General features: G+C 44.9%; 1 protein-coding gene across 2 annotated transcripts in view; it reads right to left on the bottom strand.

Moving 5' to 3' along the window:
* Positions 1-4,401: 4,401 nt before the first annotated feature.
* The window catches only part of znf704 (zinc finger protein 704), a 61,046-nt gene continuing 51,328 nt past the window's right edge, over positions 4,402-14,119 (bottom strand). For both annotated transcript variants that reach the window (XM_040020624.1, XM_040020622.1), the window contains exon 9: positions 4,402-13,264. In XM_040020624.1, the coding sequence (XP_039876558.1) occupies positions 13,150-13,264 (115 nt within the window). In that variant the 3' untranslated portion in view covers positions 4,402-13,149. The remainder of the gene's footprint in view (positions 13,265-14,119) is intronic.

Below are 14,119 nucleotides of genomic sequence, written 5' to 3'. Positions count from 1 at the left end.
TAACTGAGAACTTTTGTATCTCAGCACAGTGTGCACATTGTCCCCTAAAAAATTTGAGGAAACTGGACAAGTGGAGGACAAAAGAAGTATTGGTAGGCCTGATCTGCCTACAGCAGCTGAACAGTATCTGAAAGTCATGTCCTTAAGAAATGGGGAAGTGAAGGGAATCTTCTTCTGATCCACTATGTAATACTGGCATCAGATCAGCAAAATCTTCATTTGTCAGCATGAGAATGATCCCAAACTCATGGCCAATACAGTAATAGCATAATTAGACAGAAAACCACATCATGACCATATCTGTCATGGACTGGTCTCCCCAGAGCTCGGGTCTCTACATTACCGAAGCAGTGTGGGATCAGACAACAGAACAAAAGGGAGCCAACATCCGAAGGTGCTTCAAGAAGCCTGGAAAACTATTCTTGAAGACTACTTAAAGAAATCACAAGAAACTCTTTTTATCCAAGCTGTGTTGAAGAATAAAGGATGTCATACCAAATATTGAGCTTGTTAGAAATGTACTAACTCTAAAATTGATTTGTAGAATTGACCTACATTATTTCCAATAAACAATCTTAAGGAACACTTTGTGTTATCAGAAAGCGTGTGGTTAAACTGCACTCACACAGAAGCGCCACATTCAGGAGAAACGACACACCGACAGCAGCTAACAAACAGCTGCCAAAAATCTTTATTCAGTTATAACCAGACGCCTGCAGAAACTTGAAGTCACACAGATCGCTCTGGAGAAGGTCTAAACTCTACACCGAGTCAAACAACAACAGCACCAGAACGCACTTTGTCAGTAAACACAATTTTACAACAAGAACGATGGCGTTTTCTACACACACAGAGATCAGATAAGAAAAAACAAAATGGTACAGGAGATTTAACAGTCAGTGTGCACCGATTCTTCTCAACCGGAGAAAAATCATATATATATATATGTATGTATATATATATATATATCGATAGAAGTCGTTTGATAATATCGTGGAAAAGAATGCCATTATAATAATAACATCACTGGTGCAATAGAGTACACATTTTGTGATAGATCTTTACTGCAAGTGCTTTGTGTTGTGTGTTGTGTTCACAAAGGATCCCGTGTAGACTCAGTGTGTGACACTGACAGCTGTTGTTGTCGTGCGAGTTATGAAGAAGCAGGCCGGTTTAAATGTGCAGAAAGAGAACATTCAGTCGAAACATGGCTTAGTGTGTGTAAGGTCCAGCAGGCAGAAGAAAAAAACAAACTTCCGGGAATCCCAAATGACAATTTGGACCGTTTTGGATTTTTCTTGTTTAGAGTTGAACGAGAAGATCGATACGCTGCTATGAAGGGAGGCATTAATGACACGTCCCACAGGGGACCCTGTAGTATGTGTCATTATGTGGGCTCCATGATCCCGTTTCCCACCTGTGTGTAGCACAAAATGGGACTTACTATGCCGTGGGGTTTTGTGGGAGCTAGTCAAAGAAATGTGTGTCCAGCACTGGTTAAAGTTTTCAACTGAAAGAAAATAAAAAACAAACAAAAAACAACAACAACTCTTAGTTAAATAGTTTAGAGCAGGGATGTCAAACTCATTTTCCATCGTGGGCCACATACAGTGGAACATCTTTCTGTCAGTGTGAAGAAGTTTAACCACACATTTAAAGAGCAAATCAGTTTTTCCACACGATAAAGTTTTTCTACTGTAGTAAGTGAAATGAAATCTGTCAGTGTGACTCTTTGGGCTCAAACTGTAAGAAATTATAACTAAATCATAAAGTGGGCAGCTCATCGCTCACAGTATGATAGTATGGGGAAGGAAAAAGCTGTAAAACGTATGAAAACACAGTTAAAAGTCAATTTTTTTTTGCCATTTTTCCTTCTTTTTCAGAGCCGTCCAGATTCGGGGTTTTCCCAGCCAATTCTAGCCCCCATGCCTTATGTTTGACACCCCTGGTTTAGAGGATGTGGGTAGGTCAGTCTTGCAGACACCAAAGCCAGCTTGTCTGTAAGTCGACTTGTTGCGGCACGTTGTTCTATAATTTTATAATAAACAAGCAGCTGGTATCGATCTTCTCTTCAAACTTCACGATAATGTAAATAAGCATATTCCTACCCTGCAAAGAGAGAAGTGGGGGGGGGGATCAGACACGTGATCGGCCCCACGGACATCTGAGACCTTCTGTTGTGGCGCCAACATGCAGAACCGATTCCACCTTCATGAAAACCAGAGCCTGCGGTTGCACAAATCTCTTTGTCTCGGGTAAAACTGACCCATGTGTGTCTCTCCCCCCCCAGCACCCTCACAGTAAAAGGCAAGCTACCGATTCCACGGACAGCAGCGATTCTTATCATCTAAGGTCACACATGGGGAGCCCTGCGTGCGTGCCCCGTTTCACATCGTCCTCGTCAATTATTCAAAGGCTCGGACGCACGCGTACGCACAAACAGCAGCAGCTCCCCCCGCCCCCTCCCTCACGCGCTCCGCCGATAACACCTAACATCGTCTGCGCTCTTGACTCAGAGAGGCCTCCGCGTCCTGTAAACACGGAGTTACAGCTCATACTGGTTGCCTGATGGAAGGTGATGCTCCGCAGATGCCAGTGTGTGTGGTAATGAATCACGCAGGCGGCCGTTGGGCTGGTGTGAGCAGAAGTGTGTGTAGGGCGGTGAAAATTCATGAGGTACGACAGCTTGAACACTGAAATGTGCATTTATGGTTGCAGGAATGGCTTGACCAGGCTTTGTAGGGAGTAGAGGTGTACACACACACACACACACACACACACACACACAAAATAAGCTTTTGTGGTCACTTGCACAACACAAACACAACAGGAGGAGGTATAAATGCTACATTGAGCAGATGGGACATACCTCGGGCGGTCGTTGGAAACACAGTCCATCATCTCTCTCTCTCTCTCTCTCTCTCTCTCTCTCTCTCTCTCTCTCTCTCTCTCTCTCTCTCTCTCTCTCTCTCTCTCTCTCTCTCTCACACACACACACACACACACACACACACACACACACACACTCTCTCTCTCACACACACACACACAGATGCCGATAACTCCTTAGCGGATCTGTGTTTTTGGACCAGCGGCCCGGTGAGACACGAGCAAGCTCTTCGCATCGTCACATGATGAGATCTGAAGCCACGGGGACATACGCTGAGCAGCAGGGCCACATATCGCACCCATGATCTCACTCAGTGGGCTTTCACACCTCTTTCACTCATATTGTGTTTGCTTGCTTGCGTGTGTGGAGATGAGAGAGGTCTGTGTTGTGTTACATCACTGTTTAATGCGTGCAGTGACAGAGGCCCAAAGAAATAAAGGCGACAAATGTGTTGTCGCTGATGTACAGTTGCATATTATCCTAACAGATCCTGCTTGATACATGATGCCGACTGATATAAATGATGCGGTTGCTTGAGCGATGGATGAAAACGAGAGAGCATCGCCAGTTTGGAAATGGTTCGTACCGCCCCAAAATGGTCTGAACTAAATCCCTACATCGGCCACGTACCGCCCATCCCCGTCTTTAGACTTTTCCTCCCCCCCGGTGCGAGACGCCGGCTTTGTGAGAACATAACGCTGCTACTCCTGATGGCACAGGAGGAAGGAGGCCTGTGAGACTGATACTGGAGCTCATCGTGAAGTTTTAAGCGGCTTCCTAGGACTTATTTTCAGCACATATAGAAGGAGGAAGAGACTTTGGGAGACTAGTGTTTCTCTCAGAGCTGACGGTGTTTGAGATGTCAGAGGGGGTGTTACAGGCTCATATATGTTGACTGGAGGAGATACCAGAGGAAATCCTTTTGTCTGGTTTAAGGTGGCACTTGCAAAGATTAACTGATTTCCATCTGAAAACTATCTTAATCAGTCATCACAGCTTGCATCCAAATGCCAAAGGAATAGCTCATCAAGAAAGTCTTTGTTTGTTTTCTTGATGAGAGTCGAGAAAACCTCTGAAGCTTGTGGAGAAGTTAGCCTGTCAGCTTAGCTTAACCTCCAGACTGGGAAAAACAGAAGGAGCTCGGTACACTCTGCCACAGCAGCGCTCTGACGGCTCAGTCACACTAGAGCAAACACAGGACACGGCAACCTCCATGTGAATAGGTTTGAAAAAACCTTTAACGAATTTGGAAAACTTTTTCCAAATTCATCGGATGATTGCAAGAAGGTGAGGTAACCAATATCGCTTTTGATCGCAAGGTGAAACAATTAGTCTGACTCCAATCATTCGTGGGCAGATTGGAAGGTTTGCACATAACTGCCATGTAAAGTCTTGATTATACTCCACACCAGACAAGGCAAACTGCAGACCCGAGGACTGAGCAGTGAATCTGACATCTGCTTGACGTCTGTCACTTTGGCAGGGTGTGTAGATGGTGCTTTGTCGTGTTGACTCTGATCGGTCACAAAACTCAAGCAGGCACTCGGATGAACAGCTGATGCTTAAATTTACCTCAGAGGGACTCGAGTGGGTCCAAGCAAAGTCCCTGCTTAATTCAGAAACGCAGACAGATTTCTAGCACGCTGCAACCAACCTGAGCCTGTCTGCATCAATGACGCGTCTCTTTGCATTCGGGGTCTCGACTCAACTGGTTGCCATTGGGTATATTCCTACTTACAGGTTACTCAGCGCCTTTGTCATTTTGAAAATCGTTGTTCTGTCTTCATGTTTTCAATCTGTGAGGTTCGGACTGGACTTACAGATTGTGATATTCGCTGCTTCATCAGTGAATCGCTGCATCAACACAGATTGGATGGAACTTGGCGAACTTGGCCGTGTTCAATCGCAGATGGTTTCCGTCTTATTGCGGTTTTATCACAATCTTCATGAACCAAAGTCACGTTGAAGACATGGTCTTCGTCATTGACGCAACCTTTTTGAAGTCAATGAGACCGCAGGTTCTTCGCACAAGGCTGCAATAATATTGGTCACCCTCGGTCTCCACCCACTGTTTTCTCTAGTGTGACTGTTTTGCAGTGACTGAATTGATCTATAAATGGCATCCACCTGTTTAATGGTGCGGTGGAGCATTTCTTCACCCAGACTTGTTACTTTCTGCGGTGCTGGTGGGAGAGCTTGTAGCATCATAATTGCTTTTCTTTTCAGTTTGTTTACAGTTAGGCAACAAAACTGATTCTGGTTTGGGTTGAAATACAAAACTTAGAACTAAGAAACAGTCTGGGCCACAACCCTGCTGACGCTGGCAAATTATTGCTTTTTATGCTTTGGTTTTTGTGCAGCTGAAACAAACAAATGGGTCATTTAATTTAAGATTCAAATACGCTGGAGGTGGAATTTGTTGCACACCAACTCAGCCTCCTTCTCCGTTTCTCCCAATCTCTGTGTCACAGAGAGAAGCCGAGAGCCAAAAAGTGGGCAATAGTGTGCCGCTCCAGGAGTTGTGGCATCTGCCAGCTGTTGCTGGGACTGCTCCATAGTATATGTACTGGACATGCAAACATTTCAATCACAAGGACACAAAGTGTCTGCAGCGTTGAGCGCCGCGCCATTGGACACTTCCGGATATCGGTGTTGCTGACATTAGCTTCATATACTTTCACTTCCTAGCTTCAACAGAGCAAAGATTTCTCAAAACGCCTTCGCTGCTTTAAGTTTGCTCGACGCCTGGCAGCTGCATCAAAAGCAGAACCGACCCCGTTCAAGAAATGACACCCTAAGCACGTCGGCGTAGAAGAAACGCTCCCAGCCGCGGTCGCCGGTGGTAACAGATGAGGAAGTGTTTGAGATTTTAGAGCCCAACTGTGGCACCTGATGCACTGAACAGACTCTGGAGCAGGAAAATGTGTTGCATCTAGTTTACAGTCTGGAAACACATATCAAACATTTACATTTAGAGGCTTCAAAAGGATAGAAAAACGCAACATACCGTGGCGACCATGTCAGGGCGGAGAGCAGCCGCCGCCAAACAAAGTCCCCCTTGCAAAGTTACTTAAACATCTTAAAATCGGGGAAATGTTGTTTTAAATAATCACCGTGTTTTAGGGAACTCGCGGTTAGACCTCTCAAATCATTTTGTACTGTGTGTGGTGTAAACAATTGATTCAATCAAGCACCACATGATTCAGGCCTCCTGTGACTGATGTCCACACATGGAAAACATCGGCCTTTTCAAAGCTTTGGGTGTCTTTTCAATCCAGCTTCCCAAGGGCGGTGCATGCAGGAGGAGGGACGACAAAGAATTCGTCCTCAGCATCCAACCAGCTAAGGAATCGGGTACTTTTAAAGAGATTTGCAAACAAAAGCAGGGGATTTTATTTTTAAGCTAAACTGTGACGCAGTTTAGCTAAAAGAAAACCGAGGACTGCACTGGCTGCTCTCGAGTCCCCGTCCTGGACGCCACAGCACAAGTAGAGCACATTTATATAAAGTCATGTTTTCCCATAATTTCCTTATTTGCATGCACATGCAGTATTAAAAATACAGTTAGACCAGAGCAGTGTGTATATATATATCTATATATATCTATATATAGATATATATAGATATATATAATGTTTGAAAAAGGAGTGTAAAAATCCAGTGCGACAGTCATTGAGTTCTTGAGGTCTACATGATTGTAATCAAAATAAAACAGCCAGTGAGGTGATCCAGTTTGGAGAGAGGGCCGAGCTCTCTGTTGCATATTCGAGTTCAAACTGAGGAAGCTGCGGCACAAATACCCTGAAAACAAAGACTGAACGCCGTCTGGACTGTTTAGCGAATTTACATTCCGAATGATTAAAAATCCAATGATAGAATTCCGGCTGACGGAAAGTGAGTTTCTTCTCTCTACCTGATCGCCTCACCTTCACGCCGAACGCGAGCGATGCCCGTTGAGGTTTTCCCGTGGAAGCCGCTTAGCAGCTCAGCGCTATAAATGGATCATCTCACCGACTGTTTCACATGCCGTTTGCTGAAAACGAGGCTTCCTTGATTTCCCAAACATATCGAGATTGCACCACGACAGCGATTCTTCTTCATGTCAACATATATTTATCTACAAGCCCTTACACAAAGGGGAGAGAGGGTTCATGTTTGGGAAAGCAAAGAGAAGGAAAAACACATTGGAAACACAGTATCATCATCATTATCATCATCGGGTTTGGATCAAAAAAATAAGTTTACAGCAAAGAGTAGAAAAGTCACTCGCAGATATCTTGCAACATCTTTCTTTCTGGAGCTGAGACGGGGCTAAAGAGGCTCACAGGAGAACGCAGACTAGCCAGCACCAGAAACATTCCTCCAGAGTTTCTCAGGGCACAACGCTGCGACGGCTTGAGGTCCGATCTAGAAACTCCATGCTCATCAAGGCACATTCAAGACTCCTCCAAAAGGTAACCACCAGAAATGAGAGGTGGTGGTCGAGAGGGGGGAGCAACTCTTGGAAACACACACTCAGGACTTCTGAGCATTTCCCAAAGCCATTTCACCCATCCTTCCACCGTCCTCCTCCTCCTTATTCACATTCCTGAATGAATGAAGGACGGACTCGAGAAGAGGGCCCCTTCCCTTTTAAATCGACAACAACAACAACGCTGCCCCCTGCTGCTGCACTGGCAGCTGGAAAGAGGCAAAGACACCCCCCAAAAAATCCTGCCAGTTAGCACAGCAGCCATAAAAACCAGCCCAGAGAGTTGGAAGGCTCTGACACTGCAAACACACTTGTTCCCCAGTCTCAGCAGAGCGCCACCTGCTGTTAGCCTTGCAGAACACTGGAGGGTCTGTGAGGCAAACTGCAGGGCGCAGGGGCAGATAACAGCACCGTGGGCTCACGCACATTATCGCCCACTAGACGTGGGTGGGTGGCACGTCTGCAGACACAGCTGAGGTGGGGGCCGGGGAGGGGGGGCACCTGACCAAAGGCACAGCCCGTCACTTTAAATAAAAAAAAAAGTAGGAATTTTGATCGTATTATAGTTAGAGATATCACATCAATGTACTGATACACACCGATACTGTAGCTTAGATATACTGTACTGTAGCATATATTGACCTCATAGGTGGATGATACAGGGTATATTAAATGTCAGCCTCTTGTCACAAAAACAAGCGTCGTCACGTATGAAATATTGATCTGGTTAAGGATCAGCTTACACAAACGAGGGGTCCTCATAAAACTGTCAACACGTGAACTGCTGTTAAAGCTGCCACCGTTCAGGAGCAGTGACAGCCCAAAGTGCAACACACACACACACACACACACACACACACACACACACACACACACACACAGAGGGTCCCTCATAGCTCATGAGAGTTGATGTTTATATCGTCCGTAAGTAGAATAATGCTGTCTTGTTTTACTCGGCTCATAAATCACAGCTCAGCCCTTTAATAGGCAGCAGCGAAGTAAACACGACAGAGAACAAAAGCCAGACCAGCCGCTGCCGCTCCGTGTGACAAGAAAACCAAAAACAAAACAAAAAAAGTCCTCATAAGTATTCATATGGCTCCCTCTCGAGCAACAAGCCCGCCTATCGTGGGCCTTTGATGCCACCGTTTTAATTAAGCTGTGTGAACACGTGTTTATAATGATAGCCCATTTCTGAACTCGTGTTTACGCCTCCACCCCCCAAAATCCCATCAGGTTTCAGGGCTGAGAGATCAGATTAATATGAATGAACAAGTTAGATGATCTGATCGGTGCGATGCTGCCATATGGTGTGCTGCACATCATTAACCTGTCAATTTGGGGGTAAAATGATGAACATCGTGATTTTTTTCCCCCTGCTATTTTCATCTAAATGGGAGTAAATTATAAATTATTCTGCATCTCTGCAAATATCTCCATTTGATAGTTAAATAACAAGATGCTGCAGCCATATGTCTGCACGTTATGTCAAATTTCATCATGCTCGGTATACGGTAAGAAAAAACTGCCCGTTTACTCACTCCATCCAGAGCCTTTGAAGGTCTTCATCAGCACTGATAAAAGGCAAATTTAAAAGGGGACCTATTTATTGTGCTACTTTCCTATAATGAGCCTTTTATTCTCTGGTTCTGCTAGAGTAGCTTTGCATGACTCACAGTTTGAAATAATCCTTATTTATATTACGGGCTACAGTACAAGCCTGATGAGTTCAGCCCCTTTCATTTTTAGCTAGCTTTCCACCGATTGGCTGCCCCTCACAAGCAGCAGTTTTGAACAGCGGGTCTTCTGAAGCAGATGTTTCCGGTTGGCTGGGATCACATTTGTTAGTCTGATTATTTTAATATGAGTATAACTGCAACAGTATATGTGACAAAAATAAGAAAAGAACACAACAACCCATTTTAAGCTACTTTACAACCCATAAGTATGTAACTTAGTTCCCATAGTCCTAATTTTATCAGCTGCGGTGATTATTAATGAACCAATTATTAGACTGTTATGAAACAAGCCCTCCTGCACGGTGAATATTTGATTCTTTTGAGTACGTTTTGAAGCTCAGACTCGAGCAGACCGAGACTGCACAGCTGAAAAGATCTGCAGTTCAATGAAAACCGAACCTGCTGATGAAGCCTGAAAGCTCAAGGACCAGTGAGTACATGGACTGTGATTCGATTTTCATCAGCTGTTATTCTGAAGCTCTTTGTTGTTACAGAAAATAACTTCCAAGCTTGAACATAAGAGTTCAGATTCAATGTGAAATAGAAAATAAGCCGATTTAATATTCTGCCGGTGTTTTCCATCTATTCACAGGGCTGAGCCGCAGACGCGAGGAAACAGTCATCAATAGAAGTCACCAAAATAAAAGCATTAAAAAAAAAAACAACCGTGTATTTTTGTTTGTTTGTTTTTTGGGTGGGTTTTTTATTTTATTTTTATTTTCATGTTCTACAGCAAAACAATGTTTACAAAATGGAGTTAATGGAGAAACAGCACTGCGTTGAGTGTTTAGCACCTCTGTTTCTCCCTCCGCCGAGGGCACCAGGACGTACAGCATGCAAAGACAAACCCTGGCAGAGTGTCTCTGAAAGCACCGTCACGACGAGGCCATCTTTGGGCCATCGAGATGTTCTCAGATCAGGCCACGGTCCACAAAACAAATCCCATCGAGCTTCCCCACGATCCAAGAGGACATGGACGGGTTTCAGAAATATGGCAGCAAATATATCTTTGAGGTAAAAGAAATTTTTTTCGATCACCTCTAAGCGAGATGAGCTTATTTTGGCCAAATCTTATTGTCAACCGTGAGATCGGCTCGACAACCCAGAGAGAGGAAAAACTAGCTGCCTGGAAATGCTGCCACTGTAATTATCCAGTGCTCTGAATGATCTGAACAACTGAAGGGACTCGTTTCTGGACAGGACCCTGACTGAATCTGATTGGCTGCCAAATATATATAAATATATTTTAAACATCAGTGGAGGAAAACGATCCAGACGCTGAGACGGAGAAGCCCCGTTCAGCCTCAACTAAAACATCCTTAAACCCCAGTGCGGGCAAATTGGGAGTGGACGAGACAGAGAAACGCCACGGGCCGTTAGACGCTTCAGGGGAGTGCAGGAGCACCGAGCTTCAGCCCCCCCTCACACACACACGCACGCTGTGCCCGGGGCTCCTTCAGAGTTCACACACAAGAGCCAGCGAGCGCAAACACACTGAGGTGTCAATCAAACTAATTGCAGGCGGGCCTGCGTGACACGGGCGGGGAACGATGGGGGTGGCGGAGTGGCAGAATTGGAAATATGATAAAGGTTTTAATCAACTGCAGTTTTTGACCCAGCGCCGGAAGTGGAGAGCGTTAACGTGAAGGAGCTCCAGGCCGGAACGTGAGGGTCACGCTCACTCAAAAGAGCCTAACGAGCTTAGTTTATGAAGCCGATGACGCCACATAAGAGTCTCCCTCAGCAGAACATGAAAACAAAAATCATAAACACTTCATATACATATAGATATATATATATATATACGGATGTGTATATTCATATGTATGAAAATTAAAAAAACAAAAAAACAAATTAGTTTCATTTTTTTAGTTTTGAATGCAACTGTTTCTTTCCAGACAATAGATTTGACTTAAACAGTAACATGCTGACAAAACCTCACTGTAACAAGCACAATGGCCTTTCAAAGAGTGACTTGAAGGCTGCGCCTACAGCACGGCTCGTTCATAAGGTGGCATTTGTGATGACAGAGGTTGGCGGTCATTAAAACAAAAAAGGAGCGTAAAAGGAAAACAAATATATACAGAATACAGGAACAAACTAGAAACAGCTGATCAAAAGTAAGAGAGCGCCACGACTTTCAGGCGCTTAAACTGGACGAGCGTGTGTGAGTTTATCAGCTGGTGTTGGTTTTTAGAAACTCTGATGAAGCCTGTTTGTGCGCGAGTGTGCGTGTGAGAGAGTGTGTTTGACAGAAACCCTCCCAAAAAAGGTCGAGGCTTTCAGGACGATCTTAGAAAGCAGATGGAAAGAGTTGGTCCGCGTTTGTAAACGCTCGGGCCTCGTGATTCTACTTCCTGGCTCTGAGGCGGAAGAAAGGAGGCTTTTCAACCTCTTCTCACCTCAGCAGCCAATCACACAGACTCTTGTGAGCCAAAGCTTTGCGTTCTGAGTGAATTAAGTTAAACGCCAAAGGAGTGACTTAATTAAGTGCCGCTTTGCTCTCCCGAAATGAAAACAAAAGCTTGCTGCAGAGAATTTAAGGGGGAGCAGCCGCAGGCAGGCGGACAAATATTATTACTCTTTCTGTAACGTCCAGTCAGGAGATGACGCGGAAACACTTCCAGCTTTTAAAAGGGACCACAAAGGAACTGTGTTACACAAAAAGTATCTCACTTTGGGTTTTCAGCCCTCCCTTCCTTTGGATATCAGGTCATCGGGAGACGCCTTTGTGGCGGATGTAAAAAAACTTAATTTGTTGGAGTAAAAGTTGGTGCAGGAGGGCGACTGCGTTGAACGTTGCTGCTGACTTCCAGTGCTATGAGGAGGGTCTTTAACACACATTGTAGTAGCAGGTAGGTAAACAGTCTTAGTTTCACCAAAAAAAAGAAAAAGGAATAAATGACACCGACTACACTAAACATGGCACCTTAACCAAAAAAAAAAACCCCAAAACAAAACGTGAAGGACAGGATAAAGTTTTTGGTTGCAAAGTTGTCATGAAAGATAGAAGCTGTTGAGATAGTGCTGCATACAATTTAAGCTGCTGGTTTGTTTTGCTCTCTTCAGAATCACATCCCTGGTAAAGCAAAGAAACAACGAATACAAGGCGACGTGATCTGCTTTTGATTGTGTGAGAAGAAACCGTGTTTGTGTGTAGATCACTCGTATGGTCCATCTGCTTTCCCTGACTGGAAGTTGGATCTTCTGCTTTATTTGTTCTTTTTCTTTCTTTTTTTGCATTGGTCATTCATCTCGTGTGTGTTTGTGTACGTGTGTGTCTCTTCCTCCTCCTTTCCGACCGTCCGCCACCCCTTCCCGGCTATGCCACGCATGCATTCCCTCGGGGCTGTCCGGGAGGCGTGAGGGACCGTGATAAAAGATCACCTCAAAGTCCAGAATTGGATACAAAGGGACGAACAAGTCGAAGGAAGAACAAAAACTGCGAGCTTTACCTCCACGTGCTTTTTCATAGCTTTCTTCAAACGGACTTCAGAGAGTTCCCTTCTTCTTTTGAATAAAAAAGTGTTTTTTACTCTAATCTTTTGAGAAAACACACACTTAAAAAAAAAAAAAATCATTTGGCCTTTTTCTCGACCCCCTTCTTTGACAAGACTTTCATTTAAAAACCAGAGCTGTACAAAACATAGAAAGATGCAACACTGAACCCAACATTAAAAAAAGAAAACAAAAAAAACTGCAGAAATCTTTTTTTTTCTTTACACTGTTTAGCTGCACCGAGGTTTTCCCAAAAACTGGGAAAGAAGGGAATGGCGAGCCCACGCTGGGAATCCCGGACGGCGATGTGAAAGGTGACTCTGCCGTCCTGCGGTTGCTTCCACAGCTGGAATGGTTCAGTGGAGCTGATGAGGTTGGGTGGGGTGTGGGACGGAGCCGGAGAACGAGGGCGGGGCCATAGCTGACAGACAGTTGCGATGTTGATCTGAAGAAAACCGAATGCATGCAGGATGACGCCCCCCCCTTTTCCCCTTGTTTTCCTCAGCTGGAAAACTGCATGGCTTGTTTGTCTGGCGAGCTGCGGGGGACGATCAGTCAGTGAATCTCTGGCAGGCCTTCTTCCAGCGGCACGCGGTGCACCACATGTCGCGGTTCTCCATCCCGTACACCTTACGGCACTTCTTCCCCTCGCCACGCACCTTCCGACTGGAGGAAAGATGAAGACCAACAGCACATGAAGCTGTTATATATTAACGACATAACAAACAACAGCACAACGCTTATAACACTGGGCGTTATTATTCCTGGACTCTTATTCGTCTTGCCCAGATGCCCACTGCAACTAACTGATTAGCTCTTCTCCCTTTAAGGCCAGCCTCCCTGGAAGAAAGCTTTTTTCTCACTGGTTGCCCCTCAAAGCCGCAGGAGGGTGGAGCTACTTAGGGACATCATCTAAGATGTCATAACCAAGCAAAAAGAGCAATCACGAGTTTTCAGCTCACAGAGATTACTCGTGTTTACACTGACCTCACTATTTGAAACTTTGTCCGCCATAAAAGCATACATTTGAAAACCAAAACCAGAAAACCAGGAAGAGTACAACATGTTAGAGGTTAACATGAACACAAATCTATCTGACATGTTCCACATGTTTGCAGAAGAAGTTGCTGTCTCAGCTTGTGTGTATCTTCTTCCTGACAACAGCGCATAGTTCCTCTGTGGGGTTCAGGTCAATGGCCAATCAGGTACAGCAATAACACGGTCAGCAAAATATTTGGCAGTTTTGGTACTGTGGGGAGGACTTGGGACCTCCCCGCAGTACTCCAATCCTCCACTACAGCTGTCTGCAAACAGCCAGCCTTTACAGCAGTGACCTTCTGCGGCTCACTCTCCCTGTGTGGGCTGTAGATGATCGTAGAGGATCGTCATCTGGAGGACCGTAAAGCATGTAGTCTTCCCCATGATTGTGGCTGTGTTCGCTGCACTAGACTGACAGGCACACACTATTTAAACCGCGTTCATAGCAGTTTACTTTTTTAGCTGTAGGCCACAATTATCAAA

This window comes from Simochromis diagramma, unplaced genomic scaffold (genome assembly GCF_900408965.1).
Source record: "Simochromis diagramma unplaced genomic scaffold, fSimDia1.1 OVJJ01000753.1, whole genome shotgun sequence".
In the NCBI taxonomy this organism is placed as follows: Eukaryota; Metazoa; Chordata; class Actinopteri; order Cichliformes; family Cichlidae; genus Simochromis; species Simochromis diagramma.
The sequence above is the reverse complement of the archived record's forward strand: the minus strand, read 5'-3'. Positions and strand labels throughout refer to the sequence as shown.